The 20,001-nt window shown below is 42.9% G+C and overlaps 1 protein-coding gene across 9 annotated transcripts in view; it reads right to left on the reverse strand.

Moving 5' to 3' along the window:
- Positions 1–20,001, reverse strand: part of ZMIZ1 (zinc finger MIZ-type containing 1) — a 424,473-nt gene that overhangs the window by 167,369 nt on the left and 237,103 nt on the right. For all 9 annotated transcript variants that reach the window (XM_074296721.1, XM_074296726.1, XM_074296720.1 and 6 more), the window contains one exon: positions 16,841–16,951. In XM_074296721.1, coding sequence (XP_074152822.1) covers positions 16,841–16,900 — 60 coding nt within the window. In that variant the 5' untranslated portion in view covers positions 16,901–16,951. The remainder of the gene's footprint in view (positions 1–16,840; positions 16,952–20,001) is intronic.

Genomic DNA, 20,001 nt, shown 5'->3' on the forward strand with positions numbered 1-20,001 from the left:
GAACTTGAATCACAGATTTGCCATATCCTAGCTGTGTGATCTGGGGCATGCCATTTCACTTTTGGGACCTCAGTTCCTTCATCTGTACAATTAAGGGATTGAACTAGATAATCTTAAACTCCATCCCTGCTTGAGAACTATGAGCTAGGATACATCATTTCCCAGGGAGACACAGATATCATTCCCATTTTACAGCTGGAGAACCTGAAGTCAAACAGAGAAAAGAGCAAAGCCAGGACTAGAATGAAGCTGCCCCTTCCCCAGACTGCTTTGTTGTACTACATCCTTAGCTCTAGAGAAAGCCCGGCTGGTTTTTGCTTGATGGCCTGTTTGCTAGGAGTTCCAGATCAGCTCAGGAAGTAGAGTAGTTTATTTATTTATTTTATTCTAGTTAGATGTGCAGAGCTTCCCTTGGGTCTTGGGAATAACCTATAAGCAAACACAGCTCACAAGGGCAGTCAAGCAACCACAAGGGGAGGAGAAATAATCTTGTGGACAAAAGTCCAGTGGCATTCTCTAGGCAGTCATGGACAAAGGGGGTATCTCTCTGTTGTACAGAAGGAGCGGTTGGAGATCAGATCTTAGTCTATTTAACACCTGCTATCAGATTAAACTTAAAAGCTATCAACTTAAAAAGAGACACACAGGATGGATGTGAGAAATTGGGAAGAGAGGAACCCACTATTTTATTTTATTTTTGATTTTTGCTTTTTCAGGAGGGCAGGCAATTGGAGTTAAGTGTCTGAGGCCAGATTTGAATTCAGTGGAACTCACTATTTTAAAAGATGCTTGGTACCTAGTTTCCAGATTCAATATTTAATTACCTCCATGAACCCTGCCTCCTTGGATGCTGTTATTGAACTTTCTTGGGTCTCCTTTTCTTCAACTATGAAGAGAGAGATTTGAACTAAAAGGCCTCTGAGGTCCCTTTCAGGTCTTTCTATATGATCCTATAAAGCTGCTTTTGATGTGCTCCTATTTCACAGAGGCTCCGAATCACAGACTCTGGGCCCAGAGTGAGATCACTGACAACAAAGACATCTGGGGAGTGATACCAATGCCAGGACCCTGGAGAGAAGCACTGGGCTCATCCCAGCTGGGAAGGAATGGGTCCTTCTCTCCGCAGGTTTGGGTTACAGCATAGCCTCATTTCTCAGAATCAGAAGCCTAGGATCTCTCCTCTTTCTACTCAGCTCACCCATGTTTGGTCAGTTTTGGGGGCGTGGGTATCACTTTTATCCTCCTACTTTAATCTACTATTAAAGTTTTCAAGGTCTTTGGACCAAGAGGAGCCAATTCTACAGCACAATGGATCCTGCTTGTCAAGACGCTTCACAGAGACCCATAGAGGTCCAAATCAGCATCTGGAAGTTCTCCAGGGATGTAGTATATCCATGAGATCTCTGTGTGCCAGAGTGGGAGTTCATTAAGTGTAAGGGCAGGTGCCACAAATACTGTAGTCGTCTACCTGACCATCACCGATAGAGCATCTTTTAAATGCTAGGTACCATGCAGGATGGAAAAAAAAAAGGAAGACTGAGGCAGCTAGGTGGTGCAGTGCATAGAGCACCAGCCCTGAAGTCAGGCAGGACCTGAGTTCAAATCTGACCTCAGACACTTAATACTTCCTACCTATGTGCCTGGACAAGTCACTTAACCCCAAATGCCTCAGGAAAAAAAAGAAGAAAAAAGGAAGACTGACTCTATAGAGCATGTAAGCATTTCTACTGAGTCCGTTCTACTTTCTCAAAGACTCCCAGTTGCCAAATCCAATGACCTTGCTCCATCCTCTTTGATTTTTCTCTAGCTTTTCCCACAGTTGATCACTCCACTCTTGGCTTTGGGGACACCATATATTCCAGGTTCTCCTTGTATCTGTTTTTTTTTTTTTTTTTTTTTTTAACAACTCTTTTGCTGTCTCTTTTTAACTTTTAAAAGCAGTTTTCTTCAAACCTTCTTTTCTTCTTTCCCTTATAGTCCCTTCTCTGGAAAGGTCACTTCCCCTCAAGAAAGATGATCCTCAAATCCCTATGTTTAATCATGATTCCCCATCTTTAAACTCAAGACCTACTTCTACTTACATGTCTGTCCCACTGGTATCACAGCCACAACACATCCCAAAACAAGCTTATTACCTTCATTCGGTTTCTGATCTCACATTCTGACTCTTATTTCTGTCCAGTGTTTGGAATACTGCCTGCACATAGTAGGTGCTTAATAAATATTTACTGACTGACTGACTGGGGAACTCACCCATTCACCTTCTTTTCAATTCAACAAATATTTATTCATCTCATTCACAAGTTACTGTTCTAGATACAGTAAACAGAGACCAAAGAGAACAGTTCAAGGAAGCAATTCTCATTTCAAGCTTCTTACATCCTACTGGGGGATAGGTGAGTAGATAACATTTCAGCTTAACAAGGAGAAAGGCCACTGCTTCCTTGGCTAAGGTAGGCTTGTGCCACGCTGCAGACGTCTTGAATGTAAGACATATTGCACAGGAGTCTGAATTTCCTTAGCAAGCAACAGGAAATCACTGAAGAGGTTTGAGTAGAGGACTGATGTGACCAAATGTATAAGAAAGAAAATTTCATCTGGACAGTGATGTAGCTTTCTGCTGGCCCTTTTATACACTACTGTGCCTTAGGATTATGTATTTCTGTCTTATTTCCCTTCTAGACTGTAGTTCCATGAGGACAGGTATTACACTCTCTCTGCCCTTTTTATCTTTATTATGGCCAAGCACAGCGCTCTGCACAGATGAAAATAAAATAAAAGGAAATAGAATAAAAGTGAGTTTGGACACGGGAAGATCCCTCAAGATCATCTTTTAGTTCTGATTTCTGAGGAGCCAAATCAGGGCAGCATCTGACCCAGACACTGGGATAGTACAGTATCCAGGCTGGGGAACTTGCTTTTGTATTTCCAAAATGAGATACAAGAATCCATTCTCTTTCCTGAAATTCTACAGAGTGTCTTAAATTACATCATTATCTTCAGCATCCCACCAAGTAAACAAAAAAATCTCAGACCTCCTAAGTGCTTGAGTCATTCCCCCTGTCCCCCAAATCCTGTTAGCAGTTGTTCTGTCCTTCACCCTAAAGTTCCCTGGACCTTCCACCCATTTGCCTTGTCTTAGTTCCTGGTATTAAAGGAAGTAAATCAGAAGAATTGGTCCTCAGGTGGTGGCTCTCGGAACAAAGACCACACGGTAAAACAGCAGGCAACAGCTTCTCTCTCTGATCCGTGAATCAGAGTCAAGTTCATAACCCTAGCCAGATCACTGTGGGCTGGAAGCCGTGAGTATGGGTGTGCCAGCTCCCCCAGAAGCTGCTCTGGGGCTTGGGGACAGGTCAGACCAGTTCCCTGGCAGCTGCAGCTGTGCACCTGGGGGGCACGAGGGAAACCCCAGGGCAGTGAAGGCTGCACGGGGCCCCTCTGGAACCTCAGTTCTTCCCTTTTAGAGACTGGGAAAGTGCTGGATCTCCGAAGCCCACAAGGGAGTCACTAAGAGACAAAACTCAGCTTTGGGAAAATAGGCAAATAAGAGAACGTCCTAAGGGGCCTACCCCACCTCCTGCACATGGGGGGATTCATGGCCCCTCAGGGATCTCTTTATAACACTGATGCCAGAGGAAAGGATGAACACCTGATGCCCACGGTGACTTTATTAGTGGAGGTGGTATTTATCCTTCCTGCACAGTGCTGGTATTTTATAATGCAGCTTTGTTTTTACAATCTGTATCTACCTGTACATTGCCTTGCCAATACTGCCAAGTCAAAGAATCATAGGCGTAGAGCTAGAATGAGACTAATCCTTTCATTTTACAGATGAGGAAACTGAGGCTCACTGAGGTTGCTTTGTCCAGTATTACATAATTAATGAATCAACCCTAGATTTTTTACCCTCTGTCCCTCGAAGAAATGCCATCCAGAGCATCCTTAACAAGTGGACAATCAGCTTCTACTTAAAACACTTCAGTGACAGGATATCCCAAAGCAGTCTATATCTTTTACCATTTTAAAGTCTCTTAAGCCAGCATTTTTTCTGTTTCCCCAATACCTGCTAAACCATCCCTGGCTTCCCTGAATTAGAAAAATATGGAAGAAAAGAGAGAAAATCTCCAGAAATGTCCCATCAGTCAAGGGACCCCACTTATACATATATAGACATAGCAACAGTCTAAGTCTTACGACTGTGCAGTGCTGTACAGGAATTTATTGAGTAAAGGAAAAGATTTGTGTACTTGGGTATCTAAGTGCCTCGTAAACACCTCTAAGACATATATAATCACAATCCATTAAACTGACTGAACCTTTCACACACACACCCATCCCCCCACCCCCTGGGCTCCCCATTCAAGATCCTTGATCTTATAAGTTACAAGGAAAGCCAAGGACTGATCAACTTTAATGACTGTTTCTGCCATTAACTGACTAGCCAACCTTAGACAAGTCACAACCTCTGTGAGTTTGTTGCCTCATCTGTAAAATGATGGGGTTAGCCTTCATTATTTGAATTCCCTTCTGGGACTAATATTTTTGTGAAAAAAAGGTTACCCTGGAGGGAATGCCACCAGTACTTCTCAACCTCTTTGACTTGGGGCTGTCCACTGGCTCCCCCGCCCCAACTTTCCAGATAGGGAGAAAGCAGTTCCAATCTGGTTGGATTCACATCTTTAAAAAGGGAGCAGAGATGGGAAGTCTGGACTTGCCTGTTTTTATCTTCCTGCACGAAGGGTGGATCCCAGCACAGGAGAGCAGCTTAATCATCCAATGCCTAGGCAGTCCAACCAATTTTTTCTGTTCCTTGTTCTTGCCCTCTCTCTCACCCCTTCCCTCTTTCCCTCCCTTTCACTCAACCACTCTTTTTCCCTCTCTCTCTCTCCACCCCCCCAACCTCTCTCTCTCTCTCTCTCTCTCTCTCTCTCTCTCTCTCTCTCTCTCTCTCTCTCTCTCTCTCTCTCTCTCTCTCTCTCTCACACACACACACACACACACACTACAAATAAGATTCAGATTCAACCATGAGCACTAAGTTTTTCTGCCCGGATCCTCTTGGGTAGCATTAATAGGATGGAGATAGTTTGAAGTAAGGAAAAGAAGGCTAGATTTAGATTTAAAGACGCAGCAAGCACTCAAATCCCAATTTTGTTATTTACTCTCTGTAGACCACTGAACAAGTTAGGAAATCTCTCTGGCTCTATTTTCTCATCTATAAAATGTGGGTGGTGGGAGCCAGGGATTGTCCTAGATCAGATGTTCTAAGGCTGGGGCATGGATCCCCAAGTATCCATGGATAGATTTTGGTGGTCTGTGAAGTTGGATGGGGAAAAAAAATCATCTTTGCTTTCATTAAACTCTAATTGAAATCCAACATTTTCTTCAATTATAAACATAGACAACAAATCACAGTAATATTAGCAGTACCTGTGACTTTGTCCTGAATAAAAATCAAAGGCTTTTCATGGTATGCTGTAGTTGCTGCAAATATCACAAAATCCTGTTTACATTCATTACTATTCTGAAATTACTGTGGCTATTAGACATGCTGCTGTACAGATTACTATATCACTTGATATTTTTTAAAAAAGATTTTAATAACTTCACTTTAATATAAAAGATTTCCTTTATAATTCTATGCATTTATTTTGTGCATTACCAAAACAATTTTGAAAAGAGGTTCCTAGGTTTCACCAGACACAGTTAAAGGGATCCATGATATTAGGTAGGTTAAGAACTCCTAATTAGATGAATTCTTGTTCTAACATTCTGTGATTTTGGAAAATATAGTGCCTGGAAAAAGGAAGAGACAAAAGATGTCTATAATCGCTTTTTTTTTTTTTTTAAGACCATCAATAAATAATTTTACTGTTGGCACTCTAAATGTGGGATTTTTGTACAATGACCAATGAGTTGATATGCTATTCAAAGAACTGGACCACACCTAAGAAGATCAAATTGAAAAGGTATAAATGTAAAGTTGAACGTTTGGGAGTGATAAACACCAATAACATATATATATATGTATATGTATATGTATGTATTTAAAATGTAGATGTTTTGGTGGCCTGAAAATCTGATGAATGTGACATCAGTGTGACATATCTCCATAAAAGCTTAGGCAGCAGGAAGAGAAAGATGGGGTACAGAATTTGCCCCAAGTAAGCCACACCTCTAACAATTCTAGGTATGATATTTTAAGAGGATATTAACAATTTGGAATGTGCCAGGATACAGCAACCTGAGGGAGGAAGGAGACAATAAACTTTTATACAATGCATATGATGTTTCAGGTTTTGTGTTAATCATTTTATAAATATTATTGGTAGTGTTATTTATCCCTATTTTACAGCTGAGGAAACTGAGACTAGCTTTCTGAAGAAATTACAAAGCAAGCCTGGAATGCCTCTAGACTACCAAAGGCCCTCTTCAGTATGATCCAGAGCCAAGTGAGAGACAAACAGATAGAGAGGGAAAGAGAAACAGAGAGATAGGGAGGGAGGGAAGAAAGAAAGAGAGAGAGAGAGACAGACAGAGAGACAGATAGAGAGAGCTAGAGACAGAGAGGCAGAGAGAAAGGGAGGGGGAGGGAGGAGAGAGACAGAGAGACAGGCAGAGAGGGAGACAGTGACAGAGAGAGATCTAGTAATCCAACTCAGAAGAACCAAGTAAAGATGCATTTTGCTCACATTGTGACAAGCATCTGGGTGAGCAGCCTATTGAGTTGATGTGGTCTGTCTTGGAAAGGCACAGTGAAAGGGCAAACAGCAGAGCACAAAGAAGAGTAAGATGTACCCTGATCACATGAGTAACTGGGCAATGTGGCCAATGATGTCAAAAAGCTCCTTGACTCAAGAGCCTGCTGCTTTAATATCAATGTTCTTCCAGTGATGCTACATAGCCATGAGTCATGGAAAACCACACATCAAATTCTAAATTCCCTACAGGTTTGTGGGAAGACTCATGGTGGAGATGAGTCAGCTGGAGCATATGACTATTGAGGATTTGTAGGTAAGAAATGGCATAGGAGACATCATCAAGGACATATTTAAATAGAAAAGGAAGCCAGCTGATCAGAGAGTGAAATCAGAAGAGATATATAGATTAAGTGTTCAAAGAATCATAAGTAGCCAAATGAAACCTTTAAGGTCATTGAGTCCAACCGCCTATTTTATAGAAGAGGCAACTTAGGCTCTGAGAGATTCAGTGATTTGGCTAAAGTGGACTTGAGCTAGAATGAAGCTCTCCAGCACCTTGGGTAGCTCCTCTAAGGAGGATTTCTGGAAGATGGTGCTCTAGAATCACACAGTGTGGATCCATCATCCTTCAGAACTATTTAAAGATGGATGGGTTCAAAATAAATCAATGTTGGTACCTTATCCATCATTGAAGATCACAACTCATCTAAATTTCCTCATGTATCCTGTGTGATTCTTGTCCATCATTTCCCAAACCACCTTGTTTTTATGATGGTTTCTTGCAGGACATTCACCTGCCTATTGGATACAACTTAGAGAAGTGTATGGGGACAAATAGAATGGCCAATCCACCAGCCAGACTGATGGGAGATTCTGTAGCGTCTGACTATTGATCTTAGATTCTCAAGCTCCAATTTGTTCTTATTATCACTGTGGAAAAAAGGAAAAAACTGCTCAGTCAGAAGCTAGTCATGTAATCATGAGCAAATTGCTTTACCTTAGTTTCCCCATCTGGCCAAGTGGATAAAAATCCTTGCTCTCCCTACAACAAGGGACATCTTAAGGTAAGATGTGACGCTATGTGCAAGGGTTTTAAAAAATCAGAAGGGTTTTAGCAGTTTAAAGTGGTATTGTTTCCTAAACTCCCATGGTGGCTGACTGGAGATAAAACAGGAAAATAGCTATACAGAACAATGTTAGCAAGATGCTCACGGCTTTCCTCCTCTCAGAGCAAAAGATTATTCTGTGGATGCCAAGTAGACATCTCAAGAGGCAGCAATGCCAGGGGAGTTGAGAATTCAAAAACCCTTTGGCTGTTCCTAATTCAGTCAGCATTCTCAAAACTAGAGAAGATTCATTTCCTCAGGAGATTTTATCCGGAGGAGGGAAGGAGAGGGCTGGATGTTGGGGAGTTAAAGTTAGGATTTATGATGCAGTTGGACTACAGATTTACAATGGGATGTGTTGGGGACCTTTCCCTCCACTGGCAAAGGAAGAAAAGAAAGGCTATTAACCTTACATAAAGGAAGAAGGTAGACAAGAGTTGCTCACCCATGTTATGGGATTTATGCCCCATTATTTTTTCTCTTCATTACAATAAGAACACAGACTGGAACCACCTCACCCTCCCCATCACCACTTGGTTTAGGAACCTCCTAAGGATGAAGCTTCCCTTGTCAATGAAGGTTGGCACCTTCTAGAGTCTATCTTAGCTAGAATTGTAGGAATAATGACAGTAAAGGGATTTTCCCAGAGTCACATGGCCAGTATATGTCTCAGGGAGGATTTGAACTAGGTCTTCCTGGCCCAGAGTCCAGCTCTCCATTCTGTCTGTCCCTCTCCCTCTCCACTTGAAATGGAGAGGAAAGGAATTCAGTTTCTTAATAGATGATACATTCAGTTCTTCCAGGAAGACAAGACACTAAAAGAAGCCACAGTCACCTCCTACACAATCTAAAGCATCTCCTCCCATTTCTACCCACCACGTGTCCTAAAAGCCATCTTTCTAAGGTATTACTCAAATCAAAACCCTTCAGTTGCTTCCTGATCTTGCTTACCAAGATAAATTCCTGAGGTCCTGCTATTTAAGGTCTCAACGATTTGACTTCAACTGATTTTCCTTTTGGGCCCAAAGGTCCTTGTGAGCCATATTCATAGTCCTATAGTGGAATGGTCTAAGCAGCTGCAGAGTGGGTTGTCACAATGCTTCTGGATCTCCATTACCCCTCACTTTCCTCCCTAGCAGTAATTCTTCAAAAGAGGGGGTACCAACCCATCAACCCACCAACCCAAGACTAGCAGGGGAATCAAGGGAGGGGAGAAAGCAATTTCCCAAACTGGAAATTGGTCCAGACACCCAGACTCTCACCCACTAAATATAGAAAACAGATGCTTATCACACACAGCGCTTCTTAGGTACAACAAAGTAAAGATGGGAACAATAAGCAGTTTGAAATTAAGGGCAATTACGGCGGGTTACTGTTATTTTATGAATATATCAAGACACTAACATGACAGCCCGGCTATGAAAACAAAAACATCTGAAAATCTACTTTATGTATTTTGATTTGCTGCCATGGAAAATAAAGGTGGAATTTTAATTTGAAAAAACTCACGTACTTCTGAGAGGGAAGAACCCTGTGTGTACCTCCCTACTCCCCCTGGTACATAGCCCCCTCCCCCTTTCCTTGGAAACATGTCATCCTCCCAACAGCTAGGGCCTCATTTGCCTTGTTTAACTGCTGCTGAAATAGAAAGTCATGCAAATAAGGTAATTCTGAGGAGCAAACTGCTTAACTATGCTAAACGAGTGATTACATTGATTTAGCAATGCCAGGCCAAATCACCAGGGCGGTTGGGGGGGGCGCCTGGGCCCCTCGCCCCCCCATGGAATCCACTCCATGACGCCCTTCTCGCCTTAATCAAGCTGCAAGACAGTGGGGGCCCCTAATCTAATAGAGCACCAGCTAGCTAGCCGGGTTCTGAATAAAGCAGAAATTATTGCAGCAGCCAGCTACCGAGGCTATGGTTTGGTCCATGGATGGCATTCTACATATCTATCAAGGTCTCGTTAAAACCCTACTTTCTCTGGTTATTTTCTTTTCTTTTCTGTCACCCCCGTTCCCAGGGAGACCTCTTCTTGCCCATAACACCTCAGCACAGGAAGACAACTGTGGACACTTTCAAGTTATATGACTTTAAGCAAGTCGCCTTGAAGCTTTCTATGTCTCAGTTTCCAAATATGTAAAAAGAGAATAATAATGGACCCACCCTTCCTTGTGAGGATCAAGTGAAATAATATATGTAAAATGTTTTACAAATCTAATTATGGGAGAACAGGTGGGAAGGAAGACGGAATCTTTTTCCTTATAACACTGCTGATGAGCAGTCATTAGACCTCTGACTGAGCACCTCCAGTGAGGTCAAGAAGGTCTGAGTTCACGTCCAGCTTCATGAGCTGTGTGACACTGGACAAGTCACTTAACTTGTCTGCTTCAGTTTTCTCATCTGTAAAATGGGAATTATAATAGCACCTACCTCCCAGGATATGCGAAGATCAAATGAGATATTTTCTAAAGTCTTTTGAGAATCTTAAGGACAGCTAGTTGGTGCAGTGGATAGAGCACTGGGCCTAGAATCCAGCCTCAGACCCTTACTAGCTAGCTGTGTCACTTAATCCCATTTGCCTTAGTTTGTCTCATCTAAAAAATAAGCTGGAGAAGGAAAAGGCAAACCATGGCAGTATTTTTATCAAGAAAATCCCAAAGAGGGTCAGCTATAGCTCAGTGTGACTGAACAACACTACAGACTTAAATTGTTACGGAAATGCTAGCTGTTTTGTTGTTATTATTGCTGTTGTTGTTGTTACTTCAGAAGACAGTTATACTAATGGTTAGAGGATTCTTCTTTATATCGACATTTTGTCTCTTCTAATGTCCAACTATTAGTTTGAGCTTTGCCTTCTGGGGTCAAACAAAATGAGGGTAATCTTTTTCACCGTGGCTTGCATACAGTCCTTGCACAATTAATGTTAGTTGAAATGAATGGGAAAACAGAATCTTTAAGACTTTGTGCTCAAGAGATAACTATGTTAGAAGAAGAAAAGCCAGCTTTCTTCCAGCTCGGGGTGCTTTTAGACACGATACCTCTTAGGCAGACTCTATCTGGTCTGTCTGTCTGTCTCTCTCTCTCTCTCACACACACACACACACACACACACACACACACACACACACACACAGAGGCAGGTGATGGTTTGGCTCCTAAACAAGTGGATAACATAACAAACCCTCAGCTCTGTGAAGGAAAGTGAGAAAGTTTTTCTGCAACACACCAGTTGGGCATTTCAAAGTCTGAAGGTCAGCTAGCTCCAGGCAAGCCCAGCTTATCCAGACTGATGAAATGTAGCCCAACTGGAACCTCACTGGATTTGCAGTCAAAGGATCTGAGTTCTAATCCCAGCACTCCCTGTGGGAAGCTCTTTATCTATCATTTCTTTCTCTATAGTAAAAGAAATGAAACTCTGAGGTCTTTTAAAACTCTCATTCTATGGTTGTATAAAATATCCCTGGGTAAGCTCAGTTTCCCATCTGAAGGGCTAGACTTACAAGTAAGATGAACAGGCGGCTGTCTTAGTATGCTTCAGGTCTTGGAAAGCCTCCTCTCCCCGACAGTATCCCTCCCTTACCTGCTCACTGATATCTGAAATGCCACACAGGAGTTTCATCCCTTTCGCTTAAGGCCTTTGAGCTAGTAAAAGGCAAATCCTGCTGGGAGGTTGTGACAGAATGACCCTTTTCTTATAGAAGGTGAAAACTGTCTGTTATAACTGTATGTTTAAAGTAGTTTTGATGCTATAAAACTATAATGATAGGATTCAGGAAAAGTCATTTCCCTGGGAGGGCACCTGAGTGATGAACCATCAAAGAGAACCCCTGGGGAAGCAAAAAAGAGCAGCTAACTGGAGTCCGAAAGCAAGAGAGCACTTATTGGATTGAGACAATGTCGATCATTTCTACCATGCTAATGAACCAAGAAGTAGAAACCTCTCTTAGAGAAGAAACAGGAACTTGGTAAGGGCATCTGGAGAGGGTCCAGGGCTTAGAAACAGGAAGAAAAGGTCGTTTGTTCTTAGCTCTAGGAAAAGTTAACTCTGGGGACGATGACTAAGCGCCCCTTGGGAGACTATATCTAGATGACATGGCCTTGACCAGCAGAGGAAGGAACTAAGTGTCCCCAAAGGGTAACATTAGACTTAACCACTGGCTAGTGAATATACTTTAGGCAACCAAACCATGCAGAAAGAAATGGGCAAGAGCAGGAATTCCAGGTGACTAAAGATGTCCACGTTAACTGTCGGATCACTGCAGAAAGATTGAAGTTCTAGGGGAGAAATCTCTGTTGCAGGAAAACTTTCTCAGTTTCCTCGCCAGAGCTGAGAGACTGTGCACCATCTGCTTTTTTAGGGGTCTGTATATTTGTGTGTGTATATATATTTGTGTGTGTATATTTGACTAGTCAGGCTATATATGCATAATAAGTTACATGGCTAGAATCTTTGGGACTAGAAATCATTGAGAACAGGAAGGTCCAATTGAGTTGGACTCACAAGACCACTTCTTGTGCTTCCTTTGACTACAAACAAGTCAGTATCTCTCTGACCTTCAGTTTCTTCATCTGTAAAATGGGAATAATTATAGCCATACTCCTTACCTTGAAGGACTACTTAGGAAAATTTTAAAGGGCAATCGAAATTTAAGTGTTGATCAGAGTAGATAGATAAGTTGGCCATGTGATGCTGGACAGACATTTTCATCTCTTGGATCCCTCTCTAAGATTTTAAATTGAAGAGAAAATGTAGATCTGAACTGGTAGAGGAAGTTCCTCATGAAAAACTCCCTTCCAGAAAAAAAATTAGAAAGTATCTTGTGAGTGCATCCCATAAGATGTGGAATACAAGGTTATCTGAGGATAATCTGTATATACTTTCGGATAAGAACTCTGAGCTCATCAGTTTTGGTGTTGTCTACATTGCTTTTGGCTTCAAAGGCAAATGGAGGTGGCAGACATTATGATGAAATCACAAATATTTCAAAACACCAGAATAAGTACTTACTTAAATCACAGCCTCGCTTCGGTTGAATTAAAAAGAAAAGGAGTTTATCCTGTCAGACCAAGAGGCCCCAGAATAGAGCTCTGTACTTTTTGGGGTTCCCAGGAAGATGCCTTGAACTGACTTCCCCACTTCTGCCTCTATTTGCAGGTTCAGAGCCAGTCCAGTGGCACCTGACCCTAACCAGAGACTGTTTCCTGTGGCTCATCTGACCCTTGTCATAAGCCCCCTCTTCAGGAAGGGAGGGAGGACTCAGAGGAAGCCCCAGCTTCCAGTCCAGCCTTGAACAATGGAAGCAAACATATGGGGGCTCATTGGCTCACTCAAGCTTGTCTCTTTAATTTCCCTCCATCCCTCATATTTCCAAAATGAAGCTCTTCAGGAACTCTCAAAACAGCGAATCAGAGCTAGAGAGAACCCCAGATTCCCAGGATTCAGAGCAATGTCCCCCACTGGTGCCTGCCACAAAGCTGGCACACTGCAGGCTCAATAAATGTTGGGAGGATTGATTAAAATTTAAATGCCCTTGGGCAAGTACTCCATCAGAATCTGGCATCTCTGTGTGAATGATTTTCTCTTGTTCCTGTAGAAGATATCTGTTGGCCTGAGACAAGTCCTTTAGCTTCTTAGACCAGGACTCAGTTTCTTTCTCTGTAAAATGGAAGTCATTATATGTGTAATAGTTGGCTCACAGGGTTGCTGAGAAGTACAGCAGAGACAAAGTGTCTGAAATGTATTATATCATAAAAATGTCAAGTGCTGTGACTGTTCTATTCTTCTTGACAAATCGACAGGTTTTGTGGAAAAGATCAAAATGTGGGGTGTCTCTATGAAGGGCAACCCCTAAAAGGTGAGGGGAGGGGAAGAGGTAGGCAGCATGGAACGCTGGAAACAGCATCACAGCTAAGTGAAAGAGCCAAGAATGGATTTCAACCCAGCCTCTTTGACTTCAAAGTCCAATAGGACTTAGGTTCTTTTTATCCCTCTTAGAACCAGAAGAAAATCCAATCTTTTCTTTGCCAAAAGTCCTAGGCAGGCTATCCACCTGCTCTGGAAGCTGCTCCCTAAACAGAGAAGGGGGTCAAAAAAGAAGCTCCGCCTCCGGTCATCCAAAAATGCCGTAGTGGAAAGGGGGCCTAGGGACCCAGAGCAAGGCAAACGGAAGAGGAGGGAGACCATCCCAAAGGGACCGTCTGTGGGGAGGCAGTGGGACCCCGGGAGCCAGCCGGTCTCTCTGGGGCTCGGGCAGGGAAGAAGGAGGCTGTCTGAGGGGAAGGAAGCTCCGGGAGCCAGGGCCCCCTCCCGCTCCTGGCTGATACGCCACAAGAAGGGGCCTAATTAGTGTTTGGGGTGAGTTCAATCTGTGAAGAGTCTTCTTCAATTTCCTGTTCCTCAGACCCTGAGCAAGCATCTGAAAATGCCTCTGCTTGATGATAATCAGAGGACACATATCCTTCATTCCCACTAAGAAGCCTCAATTCCGCAGGGTATAAACTTTAGACAGGGCTTTGCATACCAAGTGCCGGCTCAGGCCCGCTCTGCTCCCCTCCTTGGATCCCTGCGGGCCCCTGCTCGAGTGTGTGTTTGTGGGCATGTGTGAGACCTCCTTGAAACCTTCTATGATTACTGTAATCTATCCTCACTTCTTTTCTTCTGAAATTTCCTTTGGACCACATGGTTTGTCATCACATTGTCTGTTGGTTCGCTTTCTAACTGCCTTAATTAAATATGTGCAGCTAGTCTCCCCAAATAGAGCAAAAGCTTGTTGAGGGAAGGAAGCCTCGAGTGGAGGCTGGAAATCTCTGTGCCAGGCAAGGTCCCATGGGCGTTCTGGTAAGATAGAGGCAGTGGTCTCTGAGCCCCTCCCCGGACTGAGATTTTGCAGCTATGTACAGAGATGTGTTTTATCAAAACTTTGAATTTCCTCTAGTACCTAACATAGCAGTCAGTATATAGCATATTCCACAGATAACAGTAACAGCAGATATTCTATAACACTTTAAGGATTATCAAACATATTTCACATAAGCAATGTCTTTTAATCTTCAAAAGAACCCTGTGAGGAAATTGCAGGTATTTCACTCCCATTTTACAGCTGAGTAAAGTGAGGCTTAAGTAGTTAGCCTAAGGTCAATAATCATAGAACAGGTCACAGTTTTTTTTTTGAGGCTGGGGTTAAGTGACTTGCCCAGGGTCACACAGATAGGAAGTGTTAAGTGTCTGAGACCAGATTTGAACTCTGGTCCTCCTGAATTCAAGGCTGATGCTCTATCCACTGCGCCACCTAGCTGCCCCCACAGTTGGGATTCAGACCCAGCTTTCTCCTGCCTTCAACCCTGTCTCTCTTTACTCTACCATAATCAATGTTTGATGAATAATTATTCCATTGAACAAGGGAATGTCTCTTTTGGGGGTGCTTCAGGGCAGAGAAGAACCCTTCAGAGTCAGACATCCATCTATATTTAGAGCGTGTGGGTGGCAGAATGTGGATGGTTTACTGTACGCTGTTCCCACTCTGAGACATGTCTAAATCCTGCTGGTAGAACCACAGAAACCTGGCACAGGGGATGAAAGATATTCTGTGACTATCACATGTTTGTTCTCCTTCATAGTCAAGGATAACGTGCTAGGGCGATAGGTTTATCCAGGCATTTCTCCCACTGCCGCGTCCTATAATTACCCCATCTGAGCTGCCTAACAGAGAACGGGAGGGCACCTGACAGACAGGGTAAAACCTCAGAAGCAAAATAAGTTGAGTCACGGATAACTCTCAGTAGGCAATGTTTGAAAAAAGTTGCATAAAATAGATATCTGAGGATTTTAGGGGGACTAGCTCAAAAAACAGTCAAGGTTCCGACCTGACAGCCAAAAAATGTGTATTAATACCTGCACGGGTACAAACCATAAGAAATGGCATTCCTCTTGTATGTCGCCTGCTATGAAAAGACTAACTACTAAGTTCAATTTCAGGAAAAGTATTGACAAACTGCAGCGTGAGCAGAGGAAGAACATCAAGATGCTAGACCAGGAAGTCTAGGAGGATTGAAGAAAGTGAGGGACGTTCACCTTGGAGATGAGAAGACCTGGTTGGGAGTGTCTGGGTGAGATGACCTAGAATGCCTTGAATGGAAGAAAGGTCCTATAATCTACAGGGAAGATCTACATTTTCCCAGAGGAATTATAAATGCATTTCACTCTATATAATTGATGTTTTCTTAAAAAGCTCTTTGTATGTGTCTAAAAGAATCGCACATGTTTCACATATATTGGATCACTTGCCATCTAGGGGAGAGGGTTGGGGAGAAGAGAGGGAAAAATTAGAACACAAGATTTTTTTTAAGGGTGAATGTTGAAAATTATCCATGTATAGGGATAATATTATAAAAAAAGACTCATGCATATATATTGTGAAAAAAATTATAAATAAAAAAAGGAAATTATCCATGTATGTATTTTGAAAAATTTAAAAAATAATTATAATAATAATTTTTAAAAAGTTCCTTGTAGAGCAAATTTTGTTGAACCAAATCCCACTTTAAATGTTCCAGAAGGACTTACTATTAAAGGAATCCTGTGCTGATATGATTGGTCAAGATTGGCATTTCTGCCATTTCTTGCTGCCTTCCTCCCCTCCTTGCTTATGATTTTTTTGGTAATTTGGACCACCTTCATTAGCTTTACTAATTTTTAAGTATTACAGCATTGCCCTCCATGGCACTGGCTGGTATCTCTCTGAAATAGAGGGAATGTGACTGCAATCCATGTCAAGTCAGTCAATTCCTTCATAAGGAAAACTTTCCACCCTCTCAAGTCATACATCATGGCACCTGCTCAGTTGGTATCCTTTCAAGTCAGTGTTGGAAAACCCCCAGAGAGTTCAGACAAAGAACCCTGTCCTTTCTGGGTCACACACCTGAGAGTCTCTGCTGTATTAAATAGGCAGAGAAGTCAGTGTCTACTTTCCTGTTATCCCCTGCATCCCCCACCTCCGCTTCTCCAATTGCCAACCAGGGTTCTGTGGTACCTGTTTTATGCACTGCAGCCGGTCATTGGTCTGCTGTATGTGCCGGTCCATAGAATTCATTCTGATTGTCTCCTCTTGCCTTCTACCTGAAAGCCATTCACGTTTTCCAGCCTGTGGGAAGAGAGAAAAAGAAAGAGGATGGTCACTTATGGTTTATGGCTGCCCACATCTGGCCCCTTTCCTCACCTCCATTAGGAAACTTTCCTTCCCTTCCCAAAACAGGGAACATCTCTGTGGAAATCCCACAAAGCCTAAAACAATTCCTGTACCCAATGACATTCCTCCAGGTTATTTAAAGACACCTGGGCAGGTAGAGCAGACTCTAGAGAATAGACTTTGACAAAAGCTCATTTAACAAGGGGAAGAGTGAATAGAGCACCAGCCCTGAAGTCAGGAGGACCTGAGTTCAAATTTGGTTTCAGACACTTAACACTTCTTAGCTGGGTGACCCTGGGCAAGTCACTTAACCCCAAATGCCTCAGCAAAAAAAAAAAAAAAAAAACAACAACAAAGGGGGGGGGGATGAGGAAGAAAGAGATAAATAACATGATTCTACACTGACATAGATCCTCTGGGATATGTGAAGGGCAGAGAACTAGGTACTGGGCATGCAATAGCAAAAATACCATCTCCCTTCAAGGAGTTTATGTTCTTTCGAAGAAGAAAACTTGCACATATTTAGCAGAATATAAAATGAATACAAGGGAGACTGAGGAGCAAGGGCTGTGGTCTACCCGGAAAGATTTAATGGCTGAAGGAAGGGAATCAATGAGATCAAGATGAAGGAAATGGAGAAGGAGAAGGAGCAAACCTGGGAGAAATACAAGGTGCCAGGGTGGCGGAGGGTCCTGGAACACCCCCAGCCTTGGGAGTTTAAACAGTATCCTAAAGGATTTAGGAAGCCATTTATTTCCCAGGCTGGGGAGGGAAAAGATAAAAAGGTTGGGAAGGATAATTGGGAGACGTAAAGCCAGATGCAGAGCTAGGAAGAGTGCCTCCGCAGGTGATAAGGGCCTGCATTTAAATGCAAGTGTCTCCTATCTCCCCAGCAAGACCATAAGGCCCCAGAGAGACAGGCCAGCAGGCTTTGTATTTCTTAGGTTTCCTCCTATATTGCCCAGAAAAAGGCTCCGTCCAGCAGGGGCTCATTACCCAAGACTGAAAGAGAGTTTGTGGGGAGGAGGAGCGGGAAGGGTTGGGGGGCACCTTCTTTGGGGCCACTTTACCAGCCTCAGGCCGGAGGGCCAGGGAGAGTGGGGGTAGGGAAAGGAGAGGAGGTGGAAGGACATTCTCCCACCAAATCCACCCTGAGGGAACTCCCCCTTTTCTCATGCAAAGTCAAGTTTTCCTTCTCTCCCTCCACTCCCGGGGGTGTTTATGGCCTCGGGCACCAATTAAAGAGGGATTATTTACATATTCATGAGATTTCCAGGGGCTCCAGTCCATCGGTTTTAAGGGGGAGGGGAACAGATGTATTGACCTGTCAAACAAAGCCTTCCAGTCCAAAATGTCCCCCAAGCATTAAGGGTGGGGAAACCTACTTCTTCCTTTAAATAGGAGCGAAGCGGAGGGGGACAGGAGGGTGAGGGTACAAAGAGGGCCAGGGGGGAGCCAGGGCCCTAATTCTGGACTCCCTGCTCCCCGGGGCCATCTCCCACCTCTCAGGACAGAGAGGGGTCTCAGTCCAAACAAAAGACCCGATGCTTACTTTATGTAACCAGCAGAGGTCGCTGTTTACACGCCCAGCCAGGCTTCCACCTATTCCCATCCAACTGCACTAACGGAGGATGCCCTGACTGGGAAGAGGATGCTCCCATCTCAGATCCTCCCCTCCCCCCCCATACTTCAGGAAAAAAGTATAGACAAGTTCTGGCTCAGCCACTAAGTATATGACCGTGGCCACTTAACCTTTCTCTGAGCCCCATTCATTCCTCCATCCATCAATGGTTATTAATCATGTGTTAAATGAAAGGGCCGGACAAGATGATTTTAAGGTCTCTTCTAGCTTAAAATTGTCGATGCTCGAGGTGATTGTCCTGGGCACCGAATCAGGGAGAAGCTGTTTTACCCATTATCCCCCCACCCCCCCAATTCATCAACAAACATCTTAGCAGAACCTACTGCATTCAAGACACAATGATTAAATTCCACTCAATTCAAATGAGCAAACATTAAGACCTTATTAATTGCTATTCTAGGGACTGGAGTTACAAACTAAAAAAAATTAAAAACAACAAAAAATAACACTAATTATACTCCCCTCCCCTTCCCTTTTCCCTCTTCTTAAAAGGCTTACATTTTACTTGGGGAAATGAGAAAAGTGAACTGTTACATGTGATGTCATAGTATAGGATGTGATGGGGGACAAGAGAGAGAGATGGGTGTAGTGGAAAGAGTGTTGAGTGGGAAGTACTTTTCCACATGAGTTGGAATCCCTGCTCTGCTCTTTACTAGCTTCATTATATTATAGGATCATGGATTTAGAATGGAAACAGAAAGCTGAAATACATCTGGTTTTTTGTTTTCTTAAATTCTTTTATATTACTTATATTTCCCAAGATAGACCCTCTTCCTCTCCCTCCCAGAGGAGGAGAAGAAAATATATTATATTTTCTTATAATAAGAAAAAGCAAAGCAATCAGTAAGAGTAATCAACACATACAAGGAACCTGCCAGTCTCTGTAGGGTATCTCCCTCTTAACTCCCCCCTTGCCCCCTCCACCCCAAAAAGGAGGGGACACTTTCTATCTCTTGTCTTTGGGGCCAAACTTGATCATTACAATCCCATGACAATTTCTAATTTTTTTTTCCTGCTCCCATGCTTCCATCTGGGTATACTGATTTCCTGGTTCTGCTGCCTTCACTTTGCATCAGTTTTTAGTTCTTCTCATGGTTTACTACATTCATGATTTCATATAGTATAATAATAGTGCATCATATACCACAACTTGTATAGTCATTCCCCTTAGATGGACATCTACTTTGTTTCCACTTTTTTCATTAATAGTAACTATAACATTTTAGTTTTATGCGGCACTTTATGGATTGCAAGCACATTTTCTCATAACGAGTCTGTGAGGTGGGTGGTGCTATTATCCCCTTTTCACAGATGAAGAAATGTAGGCAGATAGACCTTTAGGGACACTCGGGTTTTCCTAACT

The sequence above is a fragment of the Sminthopsis crassicaudata genome, chromosome 2, assembly GCF_048593235.1.
Source record: "Sminthopsis crassicaudata isolate SCR6 chromosome 2, ASM4859323v1, whole genome shotgun sequence".
Lineage (NCBI taxonomy): Eukaryota > Metazoa > Chordata > Mammalia > Dasyuromorphia > Dasyuridae > Sminthopsis > Sminthopsis crassicaudata.